This window comes from Lynx rufus, unplaced genomic scaffold (assembly GCF_022079265.1).
Source record: "Lynx rufus isolate CCGP_SWC_20201006 ecotype Redwood Valley unplaced genomic scaffold, mLynRuf1.p SCAF_2, whole genome shotgun sequence".
Taxonomy (NCBI): domain Eukaryota; kingdom Metazoa; phylum Chordata; class Mammalia; order Carnivora; family Felidae; genus Lynx; species Lynx rufus.
In genome coordinates, this window is record NW_025814834.1 from 136578397 (window position 1) to 136603218 (window position 24822).

At 43.2% G+C, this 24822-nt stretch overlaps 2 protein-coding genes across 7 annotated transcripts in view; both read right to left on the reverse strand.

The window, feature by feature from the left end:
* Window positions 1-12642: 12642 nt before the first annotated feature.
* Window positions 12643-13797, reverse strand: GPR88 (G protein-coupled receptor 88). Its single transcript, XM_047083945.1, has one exon. The coding sequence runs from the start codon at window positions 13795-13797 to the stop codon at window positions 12643-12645; it is 1155 nt and encodes a 384-aa protein (XP_046939901.1).
* Window positions 13784-24822, reverse strand: part of CDC14A (cell division cycle 14A) — a 207149-nt gene continuing 196110 nt past the window's right edge. Inside the window, exons 16-17 of one of the 6 annotated variants that reach the window (XM_047083940.1) lie at window positions 14273-14347; window positions 13784-13866 (exon numbers count right to left, since the gene is read on the reverse strand). In XM_047083940.1, coding sequence (XP_046939896.1) covers window positions 13831-13866; window positions 14273-14347 — 111 coding nt within the window. In that variant the 3' untranslated portion in view covers window positions 13784-13830. Of the gene's footprint in view, window positions 13867-14272; window positions 14348-24822 lie in introns of those variants that run through there. The other 5 variants (XM_047083937.1, XM_047083936.1, XM_047083942.1 and 2 more) reach the window with 5 other exon arrangements.

Genomic DNA, 24822 nt, shown 5'->3' on the forward strand with positions numbered 1-24822 from the left:
TTTTTCTTTCTCTTTTTTCTTTTTTGTTTCTTTTCTTTTTCTTGAATACAGAAAGAGAAAAAAATCATTTTTATTTTTAATTTTTATTAAAATATTTTTCTTTAAGTTTTTTCTACTATATTCTTTACTTTTGTGTAAATCTTCTCAAATTCTATTTTACTCCCATCATCTCATTTTAGTGTACTTCAGTGTATTCATTTTTTTAAATTCTCAAACGATTTCTTCCCCTCCCCTTTTTTTTCTCTAATCTGTCAAGCCACTTTCAACATCCAGTCCAAAACACACCTAGGATCTAGCATCATTTATTAAATTTGTGTGGGTGTGTGTGTTTTTTTAATTTTTTAATTTTAATATTTTTTTAATTTTAATTTTTCTACCTAATTCCTTTTCTCCCTTCAAAATGACAAAACAAAGGAATTTGCCCCAAAAGAAAGAGTACAAAGAAACAACAGCCAGGGATTTAACCAACACAGATACAAGCAAGATGTCTGAACCAGAATTTAGAATCACGATAATGAGAATACTAGCTGGAGTCGAAAATAGATTAGAATCCCTTTCTGCAGAGATACAAGAAGTAAAAAATAGCCGGAATGAAATTAAAAATGCTATAACTGAGCTGCAATCATGGATGGATGCAGCGGCAGCAAGGATAGATGAGGCAGAACAGAGAATCAGCGATATAGAGGACAAACTTATAGAGAATAATGAAGCAGAAAAAAAAAGAGGGAGATTAAGGCAAAAGACCATGATTTAAGAATCAGAGAAATCAGTGACTCTTTAAAAAGGAACAACATCAGAATCATAGGGGTCCCAGGAGAGGAAGAGAGAGAAATAGGGGTAAAAGGGTTATGTGAGCAAATCATAGCAGAAAACTTTCCTACCTGGGGAAAGACACAGACATCAAAATCCAGGAAGCACAGAGGACCCCCATTAGATTCAACAAAAACCGACCATCAACAAGGCATATCATAGTCAAATTCACAAAATACTCAGGCAAGGAGAGAATCATGAAAGCAGCAAGGGAAAAAAAGTCCCTAACCTACAAGGGAAGACAGATCAGATTTGCAGCAGACCTATCCACAGAAACTTGGCAGGCCAGAAAGGAGTGGCAGGATATATTCAGTATGCTGAATCAGAAAAATATGCAGCCAAGAAATCTTTATCCAGCACGGCTTTCATTCAAAATAGAAGGAGAGAGAAAAAGTTTCCCAGACAAACAAAAATTAAAGGAGTTTGTGACCACTAAACCAGCCCTGCAAGAAATCTTAAGGGGGAGTCTCTCAGGGGAGAAAAGATGAAAAAATATATATAAATACGAAAAGCAACAAAGATTAGAAAGGACTAGGGGCACCTGCGTGGCTCAGTTGGTTGAGCAGCCGACTTTGGCTCAGGTCATGATCTCACGGTCCGTGAGTTCGAGCCCCGCGTCAGGCTCTGTGCTGACAGCTCAGAGCCTGGAGCGTGTTTCAGAGTCTGTGTCGCCCTCTCTCTGACCCTCCCCTGTTCATGCTCTGTCTCTCCCTGTCTCAAAAATAAATAAAAATGTTAAAAAAAAAAAAAAGAAAGGACCAGAGAACACCACCAGAAACTCCAACTCTACAAGCATCATAATGACAATAAATTCATACCTTTCAGTACTCACTCTAGACATCAGTGGACTCAATGCTCCAATCAAAAGACCTAGGGTAACAGAATGGATAAGAAAACAAGATCCATGTATATGCTGTTTACAAGAGACCCACTTTAGACCTAAAGACACATTCAGATTGAAAATAAAGGGATGGAGAACCACCTATCATGCTAATGGTCAACAAAAGAAAGCCAGAGGAGCCATACTTCTATCAGACAATCTAGACTTTAAAAGAAAGACTGTATCAAGATATGCAAAAGGGCATTATATCATAATCCATGGGTATATTGACCAAGAAGACCTACCAATTGTAAACATTTATGCACCAAATGTGGCAACACCCAAATATATAAACCAATTAATCACAAACATAAAGAAACTCATCGCTAGTAATACCATAATAGTAGGAGACTTCAACACCCCACTCACAGCAATGGACAGATCATCTAATCAAAAAATCAACAAGGAAACAATGGCTTTGAATGACACACTGGACCAGATGGACTTAACAGGTATATTCAGAACATTTCATCCTAAAGCAGCAGAATATACATTCTTCTCCAGTGTTCATGGAACGTTCTCCAGAATAGGCCATATACTGGGACACAAATCAGCCCTGAGTAAGTACAAAAAGATCGAGATCATACAGTGCATATTTTCAGACCACAACGCTATGAAACTTGAAATCAACCACAAGAAAAAATTTGGAAATGTAACAAATACTTGGAGACTGGAGAACATCCTACTAAAGAATGAATGGGCTAACCAAGCAGTTAAAGAGGAAATTAAAAAGTATATGGAAGGCAATGAAAATGATAACACCACAACCCAAAACCTCTGGGATGCAGCAAAGGCAGTCATAAGAAGAAAGTATATAGCCTTCTTGAAGAAGGCTTTCCTAAAGAAGGAAGAAAGATCTCAGATACACAGCATAAACTTATGCCTTAAGGAGCTGGAAAAAGAACAGCAAATAAAACCCAAAACCAGCATAAGACAGGAAATAATAAAGATTAGAGCAGAAATTAATGCTATCTAAACCAAAAACAAACAAACAAAACAAAACACAGTAGAACAGATCAATGAAACCAGAAGCTGGTTCTTTGAAAGAATTAACAAAATTGATAAACCCCTAGCCAGTTTGATCAGAAAGAAAAAGGAAAGGACCCAAATAAATAAAATCAAGATTGAAAGAGAGATCACAACCAACACAGCAGAAATAAAAACAATAATAAGAGAATATTATGAGCAATTTTATGAGCAATTATATGACAATAAAATGGGGAATCCTGAAGAAATGGACAAATTCCTAGAAACATATACACTACCAAAACTGAAACAGGAAGAAATAGAAAATTTGAACAGACCCATAACCACTAAGGAAATCGAATTAGTAATCAAAAATCTGCCAAAAAACAAGATGGCCAGATGGCTTTCCAGGGGAATTCTACCAAACATTTAAGGAAGAGTTAACACCTATTTTCTTGAAGTGTTCCAAAAAGTAGAAATGGAAAGAAAACTTCCAAACTCTTTCTATAAAGCCAGCATATCCTTGATTCCAAAACCAGACAGAGACCCCACTAAAAAGGAGAACTATAGACCAATTTCCCTGATGAACATGGATGCAAACATCCTCAACAAGATATTAGCCAACCAGATCCAACAATACATTAAAAAACTTATTCACCACGACCAAGTGGGATTTATACTTGGGATGCTGGGCTGGGATTCAATATCCACAAAACAATTAACGTGATTCATCACATCAATAAAAGAAAGGACAAGAACCATATGATCCTCTCAATAGATGCAGAGAAAGCATTTGACAAAATACAGCATCCTTTTTTGATAAAAATCCTCAAGAAACTAGTAGAAGGAGCATACCTCTAGATCATAAAAGCCATATATGAATGACCCAATGCTAATACCATCCTCAATGGGGGAAAACTGAGAGCTGTCCCTCTAAGGTCAGGAACAAGACAGGGATGTCCACTCTCGCCACTGTTATTCAAAATAGTACTGGAAGTCTTAGCCTCTGCAATCAGACAACACAAAGAAATAAAAAGCATCCAAATCGGCCAGGAGGAGGTCAAATTTTCACTCTTCGCAGATGACATGAAACTCTATATGGAAACCCAAAAGATCCCACCAAAAAAAACTGCTAGAATTGATTCATGAATTCAGCAAAGTTGCAGGATATAAAATCAACGCACAGAAATCGGTTGCATTCCTATACACCAACAATGAAGCGGCAGAAAGAGAAATCAAGGAATCAATCCCATTTACAGTTGCACAAAAAACCATAAAATACCTAGGAATAAATCTAACCAAAGAGGTGAAAAATCTATATACTAAAAACTATAGAAAGCTTATGAAAGAAATTGAAGAAGACACCAAAAAATGGAAAAAGATTCCATGCTCCTGGATAGGAAGAACAAATATTGTTAAAATGTCAATACTACCCAAAGCAATCTACATATTCAATGCAATCCCTATCAAAGTAACACCAGCATTCTTCACAGAGCTGGAACAAATAATCCTAAAATTTGTATGGAACCAGAAAAGACCCCGAATAGCCAAAGCGATCTTGAAAAAGAAAACCAAAGCAGGAGGCATCATAATCCCAGACTTCAAGCTATGCTACAAAGCTATAATCATCAAGACAGTATGGTACTGGCACAAGAACAGACACTCAGATCAATGGAATAGAATATAGAACCCAGAAATGGACCCACAAACTTATGGCCAACTAATCTTTGACAAAGCAAGAAAGAATATCCAATGGAATAAAGACAGTCTCTTCAACAAGTGGTGCTGGGAAAACTGGACAGCGACATGCAGAAGAATGAACCTGGACCACTTTCTTATACCATACACAAAAATAAACTCAAAGTGGATGAAAGACCTCAATGTAAGACAGGAAGCTATCAAAATCCTCAAGGAGAAAGCAGGCAAAAACCTCTTTGATCTTGCCCACAGCAGCTTCTTACTTAACACATCTCTGGAGGCAAGGGAAACAAAAGCAAAAATGACCTCATCAAAATAAAAAGCTTCTGCACAGCAAAGGAAACACTCAGCAAAACTAAAAGGCAACCGACAGAATGAGAGAAAACATTTGCAAATGACATATCAGATAAAGGGTTATATCCAAAAATCTATAAAGCACTTATCAAACTCAACACCCAAAAAACAAATAATCCCGTGAAGAAATGGGCAAAAGACATGAATAGACACTCCTCCAAAGAAGACATCCAGATGGCCAACCAACACATGAAAAAATGCTCAATATCACTCATCATCAGGGAAATACAAATCAAAACCACAATGAGATGCCACCTCACACCTGCCAGAATGGGTAACATGAACAACTCAGGCAACAACAGATGTTGGCGAAGATGCGGAGAAAGAGGAACTGTTTTGCATTGTTGGTGGGAATGCAAGCTGGTGCAGCCACTCTGGAAAACAGTATGGAGGTTCCTCAAAAAACTAAAAATAGAACTACCCTACAACCCAGCAATTGCACTAGTAGACATTTATCCAAGGTTTACAGGTGTGCTGTTTCGAAGGGACACATGCACCCCTATGTTTATAGCAGCACTATCAACCATAGCCAAAGTATGGAAAGAGCCCAAATGTCCATTGATGGATGAACGGATGAAAAAGATGTAGTGTATACACACACACACACACACACACACACACACACACACACACACACAATGGAGTATTACTCGGCAATCAAAAAGAATGAAATCTTGCCATTTGCAACTACGTGGATGGAACTGGAGGGTATTATGTTAAGTGAAATTAGTCAGAGAAAGACAAAAATCCTATGACTTCACTCATATGAGGACTTTAAGAGACAAAACAAATGAACATAAGGGAAGGGAAACAAAAATAATATAAAAACAGGGAGGGGGACAAAACAGAAGAGACTCATAAATATGGAGAACAACCTGAGGGTTACAGGAGGGATTCTGGGAGGGAGAATGGGCTAAATGGGTAAGGAGCACTAAGGAATCTACTCCCGAAATCATTGTTGCACTATATGCTAACTAATTTGGATGTAAATTTTAAGAAAATAAAAAAGAAAATTAAAAAAAAAAAGAAAGAAAGAAATGTCTAAGGATTGGGCACCTGGCTGCCTCAGGTGTTGAAGCGTCCGACCCTTGATTTCGGCTCAGGTCATGATCTCGCAGTTTGCGAGTTCAAGCCCCACGTCAGGCTGCGTGCTGCCAGCTCAGAGCCTAGAGCCTTCCTCGGATTCTGTGTCTCCCTGTCTCTCTGCCACTCCCCTGTTCACGTTCTGTCTTTCTCTCTTTCTCTCTCTCCCTCTCTCAAAAATAAATAAAAACATTTTTAAAAAGACATGTTTAACGATTTTAGAAATCAAAAATACACAGCTTTTCTATGCAAGGCCCCACAAAATAATTGTATGTATAATTACTGAATATTTGTTCAGAACATGAACAGTACTTGGATAACAGGAATTTAAATCTCCCCCAAATGACAGCACTGACAGCTTGTGATTTATACACATGGTTCATAATCCCCATATATTGCTACTCTGAGATATTCCTTGGCAAGATAGGAGTTGAGAAATGTGATTTATTCTTGGGTCTATTTCATTAAGAGAAAAATATACATGCAAGGGAAAGAACCAGATCTTTTTTACTTTCAAAATTACTGCTTTTAACTATAAACATATGTTAATCATCTAGTATATTTCACATAACCAGTTACTAAAAGATAAGAGGCAGTATTTGCTCTAAAAACAATTGAAGGTTGCACCAAGAAGCATAAAATACCTAGGAATAAATCTAACCAAAGATGTAAAAGATCTGTATGCTAAAAACTATAGAAAGCTTATGAAGGTAATTGAAGAAGATATAAAGAAATGGAAAGACATTCCCTCCTCATGGATTGGAAGAATAAATATTGTCAAAATGTCAATACTACCCAAAGCTATCTACACATTCAATGCAATCCCAATCGAAATTGCACCAGCATTCTTCTCGAAACTAGAACAAGCAATCCTAAAATTCATATGGAACCACAAAAGGCCCCAAATAGCCAAAGTAATTTTGAAGAAGAAGACCAAAGCAGGAGGCATCACAATCCCAGACTTTAGCCTCTACTACAAAGCTGTAATCATCAAGACAGCATGGTATTGGCACAAAAACAGACACATAGACCAATGGAATAGAATAGAAACCCCAGAACTAGACCCACAAACATATGGCCAACTCATCTTTGACAAAGCAGGAAAGAACATCCAATGGAAAAAAGACAGTCTCTTTAACAAATGGTGCTGGGAGAACTGGACAGCAACACGCAGAAGGTTGAAACTAGACCACTTTCTCACACCATTCACAAAAATAAACTCAAAATGGATAAAGGACCTGAATGTGAGACAGGAAACCATCAAAACCTTAGAGGAGAAAGCAGGAAAAGACCTCTCTGACCTCAGCCGTAGCAATCTCTTACTTGACACATCCCCAAAGGCAAGGGAATTAAAAGCAAAAGTGAATTACTCGGACCTTATGAAGAGAAAAAGCTTCTGCACAGCAAAGGAAACAACCAACAAAACTAAAAGGCAACCAACGGAATGAGAAAAGATATTTGCAAATGACATATCGGACAAAGGGCTAGTATCCAAAATCTATAAAGAGCTCACCAAACTCCACACCCGAAAAACAAATAACCCAGTGAAGAAATGGGCAGAAAACATGAAAAGACACTTCTCTAAAGAAGACATCCAGATGGCCAACAGGCACATGAAAAGATGTTCAACGTCGCTCCTCATCAGGGAAATACAAATCAAAACCACACTCAGATATCACCTCACACCAGTCAGAGTGGCCAAAATGAACAAATCAGGAGACTATACATGCTGGAGAGGATGTGGAGAAACAGGAACCCTCTTGCACTGTTGGTGGGAATGCAAATTGGTGCAGCCATTCTGGAAAGCAGTGTGGAGGTTCCTCAGAAAATTAAAAATAGACCTACCCTATGACCCAGCAATAGCACTGCTAGGAATTTATCCAAGGGATACAGGAGTACTGATGCATAGGGGCACTTGTACCCCAATGTTCATAGCAGCACTCTCAACAATAACCAAATTATGGAAAGAGCCTAAATGTCCATCAACTGATGAATGGATAAAGAAATTGTGGTTTATATACACAATGGAATACTACATGGCAATGAGAAAGAATGAAATATGGCCTTTTGTAGCAACGTGGATGGAACTGGAAAGTGTGATGCTAAGTGAAATAAGCCATACAGAGAAAGACAGATACCATATGGTTTCACTCTTATGTGGATCCTAAGAAACTTAACAGAAACCCATGGGGGAAGGGAAGGAAAAAAAAAAAAAAAGAGGTTAGAGTGGGAGAGAGCCAAAACATAAGAGACTGTTAAAAACTGAGAACAAACTGAGGGTTGATGGGGGGTGGGAGGGAGGGGAGGGTGGGTGATGGGTATTGAGGAGGGCACCTTTTGGGATGAGCACTGGGTGTTGTATGGAAACCAATTTGACAATAAATTTCATATATTAAAAAAAATAATAAAATGAAATAAAATAAAAACAGTTGAAGGAATAAAAAATAAAGCAAAAAATTTTCCTAGTTTTGAAGACACACACATTACCAAAGATGACACAAAAGGTTATGTGGTGAGAACAAAGCCATGCAGGAATTCTGCGGAGGCAGAGCTTATTGCTGGGGGCGGAGGGGCGGTGGGGAGGCCTTTGGTGGAGAGGTAGAAACTAAGTGAGCCTTCCTGGAAGGAAGGATGGGGTCTAGGTAAGTGATGAGATCAAGGACACTCCGGGAAGGTCTTTGAATGAACAAGACACAGAACATGGGCCATGTTTAGAACATGGACCAACGAGGCTATATAGGCAAACGATGCAAGTCCAAGAGAGCGAGAGATTGGGGAAATTAGGGAAAGGTCACATCATGGAGGGAGTTCCACACCTGACTAAAAACTTCTGATTTTATCCTACAGTACAGTGGTTACTTCCCACGCTCGAGTAGGACAAAAGTTTTTCCACTTAATTGCTACATGACCTTAGGGACATTAGTCACTTCTCTTTCTTGGCTTTTTCATTCCCTTCCTTCCTTCTTTGCATCTCTCTTTCTTCTTTTTTGAGTTTTGCTTTACTTGTTTCGACTTTCATTATGAAAATTTTCAAAGATACACCCAAGTCAAGGCAACTGTGCAATACATCCCACGTACCCATCGTTGTCTGATCTCCACCCTTCCCTCTCTATCCTCAACAGCCTTCTTACCTATTGCATTAGGGCTGATATGATTAAGTATTTGGGAGCACCTGGTTAAGGAATTCCCACAGGTGGGAGGAGCTAGGAAACGCTACCTGAGAGCACCTACGTGAAGGCAGTATCCACCTTAAACTCAAGATACACGGGCCCCAACTGGGGTCTCATGCTTTAAAGGAACTGCTCCCACCCTCCTCTGGCCACTTTCCTTTCCACAGGGAAAGGAGTCCCAAGAAAAGTTACCTGCCTGGAGCCTGGGCCTCCTCAACAAGCCCTGATAGCTGGAATCCAGGAATTTCCTGCCTAAATGTCCTTGAGGCCACCTCTTGGGCTTGCTGTTTGCCTGTATGTGCACCAAGTCCTAGAGGAGAGCAGGTGGTTGCTTGAGAGGTGAGTGTGGGCAGAGCTTTGACCTGCGGGCTGAGGCTCCTCACCTGTGTGTGAGGTCCCTAAAAGTACTAAAGAGGAGAGTAGAGGGAGAAAGAAAGAGTCCCCCAGACCCACCTTGTTCCACAGACCAAGAGCTCCCATCTGGATCTCCATTCTTGCCCCACAACCCACGAACATCAAGGGCAGACTTCTGAGAGGACGTGCCATCTATAATTTGTCTCAATGTTCCTGAATTTAAATTTATGCCACTGATGTCTTTTTTCAGGTCATCTCCCAGGACTGCCAAAGAGCCAGATGAGCACTGTCTGAATGCCTAGAGGAACGGAGTAAAGTTTGCACATGACACAGTGAAGTTGGCCAGTATGGTGGTCACCAGAAGAAGAGGGATGCACTGAACCCTGAGGCCGAAGTGGACCAACATTCTCTTGGTGAGAAGATCTTTCCAAGGGCTTTCTCTATCAGAGAGCTACAGCCCTATAGTGTTTACAGCAAAAAATGCCTGTGAATGCCTTTGTATAAGACAGAATTATTGTCTATGAACATACCTCATTTGGGAAGGAGAGAAGTGCTAGGAGTAATACCTATGACATCCTAGAATTTAGCATCAAAGTGCTAGGGGAGGGTGGACCAGGGGGTGCTATATGTCTTAACAGGCATAATACCTAAAGAAAAAAGTAGAAAAGGCAAAGTAGGGCAGCCCACAACAGCAATTAGTTTTTATTCCTGAGTGGATAATATGTGGTTTCATTTAAATAAGAACACAATCTCCATTAACTTAATTTGTAAAAGCAATAACTCCAACACTCCAGCGATTGCCCTAGTAAGGCATTTTTAGACACATCATTGCTACTTCGAAATTAAAAGTGAATCAGTCCTGTGGAGTTAATTACCAGTAAATATAACCTAAAGTAGGTCTCCCAAATGGCACTGAGCCAACATAAGATGGTTCTCAGTGTTAACCAGAAACATTGGAAGATACCAGGTACTTGAAAAGCTAAGTTTATGTGTGTGGCAAATGCTTTGGGGAACAGCAGGAGAAATCATTTGCAGCATCCCCATTAAGAAACAAAAATAAAGGCCTGATTAAAAGAAGACCTCTTTGCTAGAGATTTAGGGAAGTGTCCCCCAGCCCTGTCCCCCAAGAAGGAAAACCTTCAGCTCTCTGTTGTCATTGTAACCTATTCCCCAATTCAATTATGCTTACAGAAAGGAAATCATACCTATTTTTTTTTAATGCTGGCATACGACCCTATTTAACTATATAAGGTAGATATAATTTTAGAAACTAAAATAAAGTTAAATAAAGCCAGAACAAAGAAGTTACTTTCATCACCAGTGGATAGTTTGGAATACAGTGTCCTCTGTGACGGTGTTCTCGAGGAGATATTCAAGAAGACCAGAGACAGAAGAAAAAACTCAGAGGTATCATTGTCTGAACTTTAATTAAATATTTGAATCAAGGAAAATGGGAATAGATGAAACCGTAGTGAGAGAGAAATGGTACATGCACAAAGGGGATAGATTAATAAAATGACTGCTGATCTATTATTGGTAATGAACATATTTGTTTTGTTTTACTACAAACATGTCCAAGTTTCCTGCAACTCCCATAATTATTCAAATGTACGCATGTTCCCACTATCCTGATAATGTTCAAGAGTGCAACAACACAAGCTGTTTTTGTTCTGAACTGCACAGTTCATGGAGATTGTTCAGCCCCATACTTGATGTAGTTAGCAGTCACAAGGCTAATACATGATTAGCTTAAGTTACTTTTTTTCCCATTTTAATTTTATAAAGTGATTTCACATGATGTTGTGTTTCAACTATCTCTAAGCAAATTTAGTAAACCAAAGACGGAAATGACAAGCCTCAAATTCTACATTTTAAAACAGATTCCCATTTGAACTGTTTGCTATATATAACTGAGTTTATGACACCTCCTTCAACAGACACAATATTAATGTTGAGTGCAATGGTAATATATATACGAACTACATAAAGAACAGTGTTGCTTTCTCATGTGTGGCTTGTCTAAACCCTAGGAGAGCACAGACCGCTTTGCAGAGCCAAAACCATTATTATTGATCCATCTTGACTGTGGTTCCATTTGCAAGATAAAGTCCCAGCTGGGAGTTTCTCATAAAGTGGGTCAAGACAAGAACCATAGGGTGGCCAGCGTATCTCCGTGTCTCTTTTCAAATAACTGATGGCCACTTCTTCTGGTGTCTGGAAGAAGCAAAATGTCCTTGTCTAGAGGGTATTGCTTTAGTATACCACATGCCCAGTAAGTTCTAACATCTAGGAGCATGCAATAGCAGCTAATATCAGCTGTGCAGTCATGGTATTATTAGTGTTTAATTATATCATGTGCATTGAGATATTTTAAATGTTAAAGAGAAAACAGAAGGACTTATTCTCTTTAGCAACCATTATAGTACAGAATGTTCAAAGCTGCAATCACACTCATAAGGCGAATAAACTGATTACAAAATGAAGGTAGCCACAAGTGTGCATGCTATTAAAAACATGAAACTGGTACCTAAAATAGATAACCCCCTTATTTGTTTTCAAAACTCCATTGCTGGCTCAGGCCACCAATCAGCACAATGGAAAACTTTCACTTCAGCAAGGTAATGCTAATGTTCAGTCTTAGAAGTGCAAAAACGAGTGTAAAATAATAAATCTGTTTTCTCTCACTGGCTAAGATTCTATCGCATTCGGCAAGGATGCGACTTTATAAAAACAAACCCTTTTAAGAATAAAGGGCATGAGGTCTTAATGGCAACTCATACTGGTGTGCATACCTGTGGTCTCATTCTTCGGGTTGATACAAAGACTAAATTATAACAGAAGCATCATCAAAGATAGGTTACTTTCCTAAATACTTCTTAAATATTATTTCCTTCATCAATATTATTTCCTTTGGCTCATGCACACTCGAGGTGCTTCATCTATATTATAAGACGATGAAGGTGGGAACGGTAATACATTATCAAATCTCTTTTTCAAAAACAGTGCTGAAATAAATTAACCTGCTCTTTTGAAAGGTCGGTGTGCAAGTTCTTGAAGTTTCCGGTGTTTTGACTTTCGGATTTCCCTAAAACACAGAAACAAAGGGTAAAAATCAGGTAGCTGTTCAAAATGACTTCGGGGACCCCATTTAGGGAAAGACCTTGGTTCGACAGGTATCCCACCGGGGTCGAAGGCGAAATCTTCGCACCGATTTATCGGGCTCGGCCAGCAGGAGTCTTCGTTCAGGCAGAGGGTACTTGACGAGAGCAGGAGGCCACGCTGACGTCGGCATCTCGGCATCTCCGCTTCCCTCGGGGCCCCGCCGGGTCACCAGTGCTGGCCGGCGGCGCGGGTGCCCAGCTGCGCCTGGGACACAGCGGGCACGGCCGTGGCGGCAGCGGCGGCCGCCGCCGCGTCGCCGACGCCGGGCAGGACGGAGCGCACCGAGCGACGGAACTCCTCGTTCCTCCACGTGTAGAGCAGCGGGTTGAGCGCGGACAGGGCGCAGCACAGGAGCCAGCTGGCCGCCTGCACGCCCCAGGGCACGGGCAGCGAGAAGCCGCTGGCCAGGCTCACCCACACCAGCGGCTGCGTGGCCAGCAGGAAGACGCAGCAGAGCAGAAGCACCGACAGGCCGCTGAGACGGCGCTGCGCCCGCCGCGGGTGCAGCGCGGGCGGCAGGGGCTGGGCCTGCGCCGGGTGCGCGGCTCCCCCCGGGCCCGGCGCGTGCGGGGCGCCCGGGAAGGCGGCGGCGGCGGCGGCGCAGCCGGGCAGCTGGTGCAGCAGGTGGAAGTTGAGGACGCTGACCCGCTTGACGCTGACGCGCACGCGGCGCACGATGCCCAGGTAGCAGTGCAGCAGCAGCGCCGTCTGCGCCAGCAGCGCCGCGGCGGCCAGCAGCGCCGGGTAGTGGACGCGCGGGGGCGCGGCACCGGGCCGCGGCGCCCAGGGCGGGAGCAGCAGCACGAGGCCCAGGGCGAGCGCCCAGGAGAGCGCCAGCATGCCCGCCGTGTGGCGCCGCTGGTACAGCGCTTGGTAGGTGGCAGGCGCCCGGGTGATGAGCAGGTAGCGGTTCAGGGCCACCAGGCAGTGGGACAGGAGGGACACGGTGAGCCCGAGGCCTAGCAGCCCTCCCCGCAGCAGGCGGTAGCTGCCGCCGGCGCCGTCCCAGTCCGCGGGGGGCTCCGCCGAGCCGGTGGGCAGGAGCCCGAGCACCGCCTCCTGCGGCATCCAGAGGGCGCAGACGCTGAGGTCCGCGGCGCAGCCGTTCACGATGAAGGCGTTGCTGGTGGTCTGCAGCTTTCGGAAGGACGACACGAGATAGATGACCATGCCGTTGGCCAGCGTGCCCCCGATGGCCAGGCCCGAGTACAGAAGGGACACGGGGATGCGCCGGCCCGCCCACGACTCCTCTTCCTCGCAGAGCAGCAGCAGCGATCCCCCGGTGGTGGAGGAGGTGGACGTGGAGGAGGAGTTGGTCATTCTGGCCAACTCTTCACACCTCGCTTGATAGCATCAGCTTCTCACCGCGCGGCCCATCCTGACACCCACCTGCAGGGAGGGCAAAGACATCCCTTCAGCCCTCTGCCACCGACACAAAAGGCTGGAGCAGAATAATGGGCTGGGGGAGGGGGAGAGAAGGAGCTCGAGAAGAACGGGGGTGGCAGATGACAGGTGCCTGCCTCGGAAATGTCTCCAGTGCCAGGGGAAAGGCCTCTTTACATTCAGCAGGAACCAGGGAAGCCCTGGGACAGAGCAATACCAAGAGTCTCCCCATCTCCCCCCAAACACCACACACACACACACACACACACACACACACACACACAGAGGGAGAGAGAGAGAGAGAGAGAGAGAGTTGGGAATATTGCCAGATGGAGCCCCTAGTTTCCAAGAGAAAGCAAAGCAGAGATATCCCAGCTGGAGAAAATGCCAGGGGAGAGGGGTTGGAGGATACCTTACTTTTGGGCTGGTCCTTAGCTGGCAGTAGCGGAGGCAGGGATGCCAGGAAATACCTCCTCAGCAGCAGCATCTGTGGTCCCAAAATCAACAGGAGAAACTCAGCTGGGATCAGTGCCAGGAGCAAGTGCTTGCTTCTCCCGAGCAACATCCACACACATGGTCCTAGGCAGAACCCAGCAGCTGCAGGGAGGTTTCTCAGCTGGCAGCAAGGGCTGGAGAAGGCTGCAAGCCCAGAAGGGTGGGCAGGCAGGCAGCAGAAGGAAGGATGCTTGGCTGCAAAAGCAGAAGCTGAGCTCAAGAGGAGAGCACCCTGTGCTCAGAAGCAAGAGTGGTGGCTGATGTGGTGAACCCACACGAAGCTCTCTCGTGCTCACTTATACATCACCCAGGGAAAAGGCAGCCTTTCCACGCTTGGCATGAATTATTCAATAGCTTCTATCTTGTGAAAGGGAAAAAAAAAAATCTTGTTCAGAAAGTCCTGTAATTAACAAGTTTCTCTGTCTTTTCTTTTCTCTCAATCACCTTATTCTTCACCCTGCTTCATTTTTCTTTCCTTCATTTTTTCCCTCCCATCAGTGTTAGAATAAAATTTAATACGCTCCTAATATATGTCATCCTAGCCTCATGCGTTCGGCGGGCAAGAATTTCCTGAGGGACAAATATATTTCTAGTACTCAGGACTGATCTCTTCCATCCCACACTTTCAGAGAGAATTACTTTATATTCTAAGTGAAATTCATATTTTCTTTGGTAAGATGCAACATGGACAATTATCCACAGAAAATCCCCACGTCTCAATTTAAATCATAATTTTTATTTTATTCTCCTCATTGAACTCCCTTCCAGAATTTGGCTAGTGTTGGGTACTGAAATGGTTAGAGGGTAAAAATGAAATAAGGTAAAAGTAGGTGTCAGGGAGAAACAAAGAAACCTGAATAATCCACAATGTCAATGACAAACATGTCTCTTCCTTTATTGAGAACTTTTTGTGGTCTTAGATGGAGATTTGCAGTCAGATGTTGGAAGTTTCTTTGATGCAGCATTTATTCAGCCATTCCACATGGGAAATTTGCCATAAAAGCCAACCGTCTTTCCCCCTCCCCCCTCCCAGTGATCATTTTTCACTGGGAAACTTACTTATTTGAAAACTTAACTGACTATGGAATATGGTAACCTGGCATGAGGGAAAACAATGCTAGGTGGGGTTTCAGGACACCAGAGTTCTAAGCCGAGCATCCAACAACTGGCCTTGTGATGGGTCATTTTTACATCTTGTCAAATAAGAACTTTTCACCCAGTGACTTCCAACCCCCCCCTTTTTCCCCCCAAACTTTCTGTGAATACCCATGCATAAATTCAACCCTTCTCCTCCCTAGTTCTGGAAGCCTACCTCCTACCTAACATGTGCTGTAGTCCTGGATCACACAGCATTAAGTCCTTTCCAGGCTGCCCACAAGGGGAACATTTCAGAATCCAGTGCAAGACTACAAGATGTACCTCCTTGGACTTCCTCATGCCCTTTCAAAGAACCGCATTAGTTAATGACTGTTAAGAACTCTAATGGGGTTAGAGCTAAACACAACTTGATGGGTTTAGTCCTTTTAGGCAGCAATTAAGCAGAATCAGTTGAGTTGGGGAATTAAAGAGAAGAAACAGAGATTTGCTTTTCAGAGGACTGAAGGTTCAGATATCAAGTTTATTGATGTTGAAGAGAATTAGCCATTGTCCGTTGCCCGCCGTCATTTGTCTTTATTGAGTCTGAGTACATCAAGCACAGCACGCCCACAAGAGATTCCTCTAATTGTTTATAGAATCTCTGCAAAGAGATTCCTCTAATCTCATTGTTGAGATTAAGATTTCCTCTCACATCAAGGGGATATTTGAATTCCAGGTTCCTGGTCCCAGCTGTTGCTTGTGCGGGCAGAATCCCTGCTAAGGGGCTCTCGTACCTTGCAGTAACTCACCTTTCTGCCAAGACCATGCCTTCTTTAGCCTTGGCCTAGCAACGACCAAGTTTTTCTTTGTATTTGGTTTGGGTTTTGTTGTAAGCTCCTGAACTTACATAAAATAGGGTGAGGGGTTTTTTTCTGGCTCATTCCCAGCACCAGGACCAGTGCCTGGCATGTAGAAGGTACTCAATAAATAATTACTGAGCCAGTGAATGGATGGCTATATAAATGATGTCATTTTTTTTCCCGTGGTGAAATGATAAGTGATTTTCATGACCACTTCTTTCCTCCTGCACCCAGCAGGAACTTGCCCCATCAACCATCCTTGTGATACATGTCTAGTCTCTCTACTCCCACTGGCTGCTTTCCCTCGGCTTCAAAAATGCCACTTTCACCACCATCTAATAAAAACTTCCCCTGCTCTTCATCTCCTTCTCAAGCTGCCTACACAAGCTCACTCCGTCTCCTGGAAGAATGGCTTGGTTTCTGCTTCTACATCCTTTTCCTCTGAATGCTTTTGCTCTCATCCCCGAGATAGTTTCCACCTGGCTAAAGTTCCTCCTGTATACAAAATTGCCTCCTGGACATTGTCACTCGTGTGTTCTTTGGGCGTCTCAAACCCCCAGGGTCCAAAACTGATCCCCTCATCTTCTTTCCAAACCAGTCCCTCCTTCTCCTATATTCCAGTCTCAGTGACTAGCATCAACATTATCCTGATGCCTAAGTCAGAATCCTAGCTGTAATTTTTGATTCCTTCTTTTTTTTCCTCTTCCTCCCTATACCCATCAATCACCAAGTGTCATTATTCTACCACACTAATGTTTTTTAAATGTATTCACTGATCTCTATTCACTCTGCCACTACCTGGTATCAGACAACAATCGTGTCTTCTCTAAATTATCCCAACAAGCTCCTAACTGATGTCTACTTGCAATCTCACCTCCCTCCGACCAAAGTGATCTAAGACTAAAAGACAGCATTTGACAGGTGTTAAGTATTTTTTTTATTTTTCCCCACCCTCCATGATAATGTACATTCCTTGAAAGTACGAGCCTTGGGGCGCCTGGGTGGCTCAGTCAGTTAAGCATCTGACTTTTGGTTTCAGCTCAGCTCATGATCTCATGGTCCACGAGTTGGAGCCCCACATTGGGCTCTATGCTGACAGTGCAGACTCTGCTTGAGATTCTGTCTCTCTCCCTCTCTTTCTGCACCTCCCACATTCTTTCTCTCTCTCAAAATAAATAAATAAAACTTCAAGAAAAGAAAAGAAAAAGAAAATAGGAGCTTTGGTCTGATTACTAGTATTATTGGAAGCCCCCAGAACAATGCCAGATACATAGTATACCCTTAATACTTGTTGGAAGAAATAGTGAGCAAAAGTCACTATTGTGCTTAAATTCTTTCACTAAGACCCTGTTGTCCTCAGGAGAATCATAAGCATCATCATTGCTAATGTTACTGAATACACACCACATGTACCGGGCATTATTTTGAGAGCTTTTCGTCTATTGTTTCATTTGGTCCTCGTGTCGGGCCTGCCTGCAACAGGGCAGGAGTCCAGATATAAGATCACAGGCCACATGTCCAAATATTTTAACAGCATCAATCAAGCTATCAAACTGTTAAATAAAATGTTCTGTTCTAACGTGACAAACATACTTGCATGACAACTGGAAAGCTGGGCTCAATTTAGAATTCTTAGATTCATAGATTGTTCCAGGCTGGTGGAATGTGACAACTTGGCAAACTTGCCTCTGTCCCACTGTCCACTCCCCTCTCTCCCTACCCTCAGCTCTGTCATCACAAGCCAGAGGGACTTGTTTTATACAGGACACTCCAGCCTGCCCATCCAAGTCCCATCCACACCCTTGTCATACAGCTATCCCTTGGCATCCTCTCAGGCCTAAGATGGTACCTGGAAGGCATAGTCAGCCATCAGAAGGACAAAGCCAGGCCAGGGAGGTCCACACAGATCATGAAAGTGTGTTTGTGGGGATTCTCAGGTCCTGAAAATGCACTTAGTCTATAAAGGGTATGCAAACCCATTCTTCCATACTCAACCACCACACTATGCCGCCTCCCTTGGTAAAGTTGAGATTCCTTAACATGGATTAGCTGCTGTACATAAAGCTGATATAACAAGGCGACCCAAAACTGTAGAGGTTCAAAAAACAAATAATTCATTTATCTCTCACAAAGGTGAATGGGCAGTCCAGGTGGAAGGCAGATCTACTATACAAGGTAATCCAGAAACCCTGGTATCTCCTTAGTTCTCCCCCATCCCTTAGGACAGGAATATTCAAGGTGTGGTCCCTGACCAGAAGCAACATCTATCTCTTGGAAACATGTTAGAAATGACTCAGACACACTGAATCAGAATTTCTAATGATGGGGCCCAGCGATCTGTTTTAACAAGGGACTCTAATGCTAAAGTTCTAGAACCGTTGCCTTAGGATGCCATCCTTGGCTACGTGGCTGACACTGTTTCACCACTACCACATCCACATTCCAGCTGGCAGAGATGAAAAAAGAAGAAAGAAGGGCAGCTGGCTTCCTTTTTAAGGATGTGACCTGAAAATTTCACATCTGCATACAGCCCAAACAGTGAACACTTGAGTCAGAGGGCAGCTGCTTGCTGCAGGAGAAGCTGAGGCCACTCCAGCTGAGTGTTCACATGTCCTGCCAGCGCTCCAGGAGGACAGAAGAAAGCAGAGAGCAGACAGTGGGCAGTAGAGGGAAGCCAGTTACCAGGTTTGCCCAGGTTTAAACCTGAAGGTTTGAAACAAGGCTGTTACCATTTGGGCCCTTTAAGCACGGTGCCTTGAGCAGACCAGCTTTTCAAGACCCTTTGAAAATGCTTAATATCTGAAAAAAAGAATTACTGGCTCTGAAATATAAAAAAAGAAAAGTTTGTAATAGAAATTAATATGCTATTAAACAGTCAACTGCAAATCATCTCGTTATTTGTAAATTACTTTAAGGTGGGACGGGGATACATTTTCACATGTTCGGTATGATTGACGTGTGATGGGGCCTCCGTAAGTGCTGAGGTCTGCACAGGTCTCACAGTAGCCCTGAACAAGCGCCCGGCCTCTTCCAGCCTCACTTCTGCACCCCATCTCCCTCCCCCAACTCTGCTCCAGCCAGACTGTAGACTTGCTCTCCTTGAGTGGGCCTCGGCTGCTCCTCCTGCTCCTGCCAGGCATGTCCACTTACTCAGGGCATGCCATTCCTGTGGCTGTCTCTTTGCCATCTGGCCCCACCTTTCCTGTGGCTCTTTGCCATCTGGCCCCACTTTTGCCTACCTAAATCCTACTCATCTTGCGGGTCTGAGTTCAGACTTCACCTTCTGCAAGGAATCTTCCTTAACTCCCAAGACAGCTTGGCCAGCCTGTGTGCCCCAAAACACGTGACCATAAGGCTGCCACGGCCAGGCTCCCGAAGGATTGGTTATTCTCTCCCCAAATGGTAAACTGGTCAAGGGCCAGGCTCTCGTTTTGGTCAGAGTGCCTGACCCATTGTAAATACTCAAACATTTGTTGACTGACTAGGTCCCTTGAGAATCTTTGACATGTGGGATCAAGATTTCAATCTCAATTACCTTCTCAAGAGATACAGCCAGCGTCAGAGGCATGCAGCAAAGTGTTGTCATTGCTGATTTTTCTAAAATACTTTAAAAGCTACATGCAACCATATCCTCATGCTTTATGCCACCAAATTATTTTTAAATAGAGCTCTTGTTGATAACAATCCCCGCTCATACAGCCGCACACCCATCCCTGACAGGGTCCAGTGTGTACTTTTCTTAGTACTCGGTTTTAATACTGATACTAGTTTCCTAGTACTCAAAATCCACCAAACATACTCTAGCAACTCTCTCACATTCTTTGGAAAAACCAAAGGGTGAGTGGCCGCAGTGAAAAATTGCTCTTTCCTAATGCCTTCCCTGTGTGCTGTGAGCCATGCCACAGAGCAACCTCACTCAGCACAGCACTGAGACCGTCTAAAAGTCCATTTCAAACCCCAACTGTATCTCCTCAGATCTTGGTGCCTCAGAAAGAACACAACTGAGAAGTATGTGAGCCTCTTTGGACTATAGAAGAGGTTTTGCAAAGGAACGACAGCTCTGTGTTGCTTGACAGCCAAATTTAGGAGTAATTCAACCACGTGTGAGCATTTAGTATGACAAGAAACCACAATAGTAGAGTTTTTAGAAATTATGAATTTGTGGAATCATGGACTGGAAACGACTTGTGCTTTGTTCCTTCCTAAAGCCCTTTACCTGGGATACCTGAAGCCTTGTAATGATGATTCCCAACTTTTCTTCTGCCCTGTCAGACTTGAGAGAGCACACAACCTTGCCTCAGCAACAGCAGCTCCCTACTAAGGGTAGTGCCATCAGCCAGTACCACAGGGCATGGTTCTCATCTGGGGGCCACTTCGTAATGTCTGGAAGCATTTTTGGTTGTCACAAATGGGGGCAGGGGGTGTTACTCCATCTAATGGGTACAGACTAAAGATGCTGCTCAACATCTCACAATGCACAGGACAGAACCCCACAGTAAAGAATTATCCAACTCAAAATGTCAACAACGCCCAGACTGAGAAACCCTGTCAGAGAGGTGAAGAGCTCAGGGTAAAAGCCAGAGCCTGTTTGTAATTGCTGGCAAGTTATTTCACCTTTCAGATCTCAGTTTCCTCATTTGGAAAATGCAAATAATGTCACCTACCTCTAAGGGGTTGGGGGGAGTCTTATAATGATTATTTTTATGCAAACAGCTTCACCAAGTAGCCAGGGTGTAAGTGTGCTGCACATGTTAATGACGATGGTGATTCCCAACCTGGGGCAGGAGTGGAGGGCGTAAAGGGACACACCTTCTCAAAGAACAAATCTGGAGGGAGTGCGGCTGGCTTACGAAACACAGGTTTAGATAAACCAATTTTCCAGCTGTGAGTCATTGCCACAGGAAGTCCCTATAAGCATTTTAAGAAAACTGAGATCTTCCCCAAATTTGTGTGCAAACATGTGTGTGTGTGTTTGTACATTTTTCTGGAGAAGATTAAATAATTATTTTAGCTTCTCAAAGGAGTCTGTAATCTTAAAGGGTTAAGAATCATTTGATGTTGGGATGTCTGGGTGGCTTAGTAGGTTGAGAGTCTGACTCTTGATCTCGGCTCGGGTCATGATCTCATGATTCATGAGTTCGAGCCCCACATCAGGCTCTGCACTGACAGTGTGGATCCTGCTTGGGATTCTCCCTCTCTCCCTCTGCCTCTCCCCAACCCCCTGCTCAATCTCTCTCTCTCTCTCTCTCTCTCTCTCAAATTAAAAAAAGCATTGATGCCATTCAATCTCTTCACTTTACAGAAAATTGACAGTGAATGACTTACCCCAAATCACACACATAGTGACGGATCTATGCCTCAAACCAGGTTGCCCCATGACACTAGTCCACTGAAGTGGGCTTTGAGATTAACACAATTTATAAACACACGACAAGGTAACATAATAAACGCAAACACAACTCTTCATTCTAGCACTATCAATTTATAAATCTCTAAATTTGTCATTTCAGAGTTAATTGGACCATGGTCTTCAAATCTCCTATACCAATATCACCTGGGTCTGGATCAGAACTACTCTCTGGGCCCAGGAATCTGATTTTAACAAGCTCCCCAGGCAATTCTTTTCTACACTAGTATTTGAGAACCACTGAAGCACAGGCCATGTAGAATGATCATGTTAGTTTTTGAGTGTTGATTTGTAAAGTTGCCAAAGCATTTCTTTTCTGAACTGCATTTTCAGCTTTTCCAGGAAAACCAATTTAAACTAAAATTGCTTTGGCTTGGTCTCTGTCCAGAAGTGGCTTTTTTTCCAGTAAGGGTTTAATATAGTTTATTTTTTTAAATGTGCTTGAAAAATATTTCTGTCTGGTAGAGATAGGAACGGGATGGAGACCATCCAGTTTCATGTTTTCAAGCATTTAGGAATTATTTTAGGTAATTGAAGTGATGAGATCAAATTACTTTAAAAGAGCACTGTGTGTTTGTGTGTGTGTGTGTGTGTGCACGCGTGCGCATGTGTGTTTGCGTGTGTGTGTGTTTTCTCACATATCACTGATGGGGGAAAAGATCATACGCTCTTCGGTACTTGGCCACAATTATCATCCTTGATTGAAGTTAAGCAGAATTGAGATAAAAAATGAAATTACTTAAGAAAAATCTAAGAAATTGGTCATGTAATTTTAAAGTTTAAATTAGATTGACTAGGAAATAAATAGGACAACCAGGAGCTACTATCCTGTTTCTACCTCATTGAGACGATCACTGGTGGTTAGAAACACTAATATATTCTATTTTCTTCATCTCAGAAATAAGGAGCCTACTCCCAGCTCAGAAAGCAAATAGACACTGTCAGTTTCCAGCAGCCCTTTTCTCAGCATATTTCATTATTCTATAATCCTTGAAAAATTTCCCAAATGCTGGACACAGCCTTCAGAGCCTCTGTGAAAACAACTGTCAAATATGTGTTCGAAGCCTCTCTGTCATGGAATTTAAGAGTTAAGGACATCATGGGGAGCCTGGGTGGCTCAGTCGATTAAGCCTCCAACTTCAGCTCAGGTCATGAACCCACAGTTAGTGAGTTCGGGCCCCGCATCGGGCTCTGCATTGACAATGCAGAGCTTGCTTCGGATCCTCTGTGTCCCTCTCTCTCTCTGCCCCTCTGCAGCTCGTCCTCACTCTCTCAAAAATAAATATTAAAAAACAAGAGTTAAGGACATCAGCACATTTCAGACTGCATATTAGATATAATCCACTTAGATGCCCTTCAAATACCATAGATAAAACCAAACTCTCCATGCTTGCCTCTGGTTGGGGTGTGGGGTAGGCGGTGACTCTCTGTGCTAAGCATCTTACAAGCACTGCCTCATTTTGTCCGACCACCCCCTACCCCACATACCACACATTTGGTGGGAAACATAAATGTATACGCAGATCCTGTCTGCAAAGAGGCTGCTCCAAAGATCCAGCTTTCTTCGAGTGGGGTACAGCAATACTCTGTACCATCTCTTGATCATTATTTCTGAACAATATTGTTCTCCAGGGCTGTCCTATAACATCTTTGTCTTGCTATGCAAGTGTAGTGGACATTTGTTTTGTCTGCTCAGAAAACCCCTTATTCCACACTTTTGGGGGGACTAGGACACCTACTGTCCAGAAAACTACTATCCTTTACCTGATTTCAAAGGGAGGTGCTCTTTTCTTCCGTGAGCCCAACTCCCTCAACCTAATAAATATGGTTCATAAGTCTAGAGGTGAATGTGAATCCCTTCCCCTGGGTATGAACTTGAAACTTAAAGTCAGCCAATGTCTCTCCAGGTGACTAAAGCTTAAGTTGCAGCATGTGACAGTTGTCAGTAGCCCTGCTATCTGCCGTGCAGAGAAAGAGAAAAGGTATTCCTGCTGGTTTCAAGCTCCTGGTTCTACCTGTACCTGAAGCCCACCCACTTCCCAGTCCTTGGGCTCTACAGGCCCCTGTGTCCTCAACTAAAGTTGGGTTTCTCTCACAATATTATTTCCCCAACTGGATTGTGAACTCCTTGCAGGCATGATGAAGGCATGGAGATGACGCCTTCTCATCTTTGTCCCACTTCTTTTTATTCCCCCACAGTTCCTAGCACATTCCCTTGAGCAAGATATTTGTTGACTGATACATAAGAGGGTACTCTTTAGTCTATTATATCTCAACCTAAATGTCAATTGTGAAAGCCACCCTGAAAAATTAAAATCTTATTTTAAAAAGACAGTGTTAAATGGTTGGAAAACTTGGCCTTCTTCTCCCAATTTCTTAGCTCTGGTATGTACCAGGAATTGCTGGGGAAGTTTTTAAGAAGGAAGGAAGGAAGGAAGGAAGGAAGGAAGGAAGAGGGGAAAGGGAGGGAGGGAGGGAGGGAGGGAGGAAGAGCTTAAAAAACAATTTCAGGTTTATGCCCCACCTTCTAGTTCACTTGGTCTGAGGTAGAGCCTTGGTGCCACTATTTTTAAAATACTGCCCGGGTGATTCTAATGCAGTCAGAATTAAGAACCATAGTTCCATAGGAAGCTCACGTTACAACTGTTTTAGTGTTCAATTTATGTATACAAATCCTTTAAACATGGCCAGCTGAGGAAATGGACAGCCTGGAAAGTTATAGTCCAATAAAGTTAAAAAGATTTTCATCTCTTAGTCAGTTTTGTCAGTTTGTGGAAAAGCAGTAAGGATTCAGCAGGTAGTTCATTTTGTCCTACAAACCATCTCTTCTCCTCTTGGTATCATCTTAAAGTTTAGAAGGTACAGACCATGCTGGTGTGGAGGGCTGGTGGGAACCAGAGAACCAGATGGCTCCACTGGTCTGGAGATGGCTGTTCCTCCTAGTTCTTTACCAGGTGAACACCTTCAGGTTCTTAATTAGAAAAAAATACCTTGGGGCACCTGGGTGGCTCAGTTGGTTAAGCATCCGACTTTGGCTCAGGTCATGATCTCACAGTTCATGGGTTCGAGCCCCGTGTCAGGCTCTGTGCTGACAGCTCAGAGCCTGGAGCTTGGTTTCTCTTG

Coding starts and splice junctions, on each gene's coding strand:
- GPR88 (XM_047083945.1), bottom strand. CDS start 13,797: ATGACCAACTCCTCCTCCACGTCCACCTCCTCCACCACCGGGGGATCG.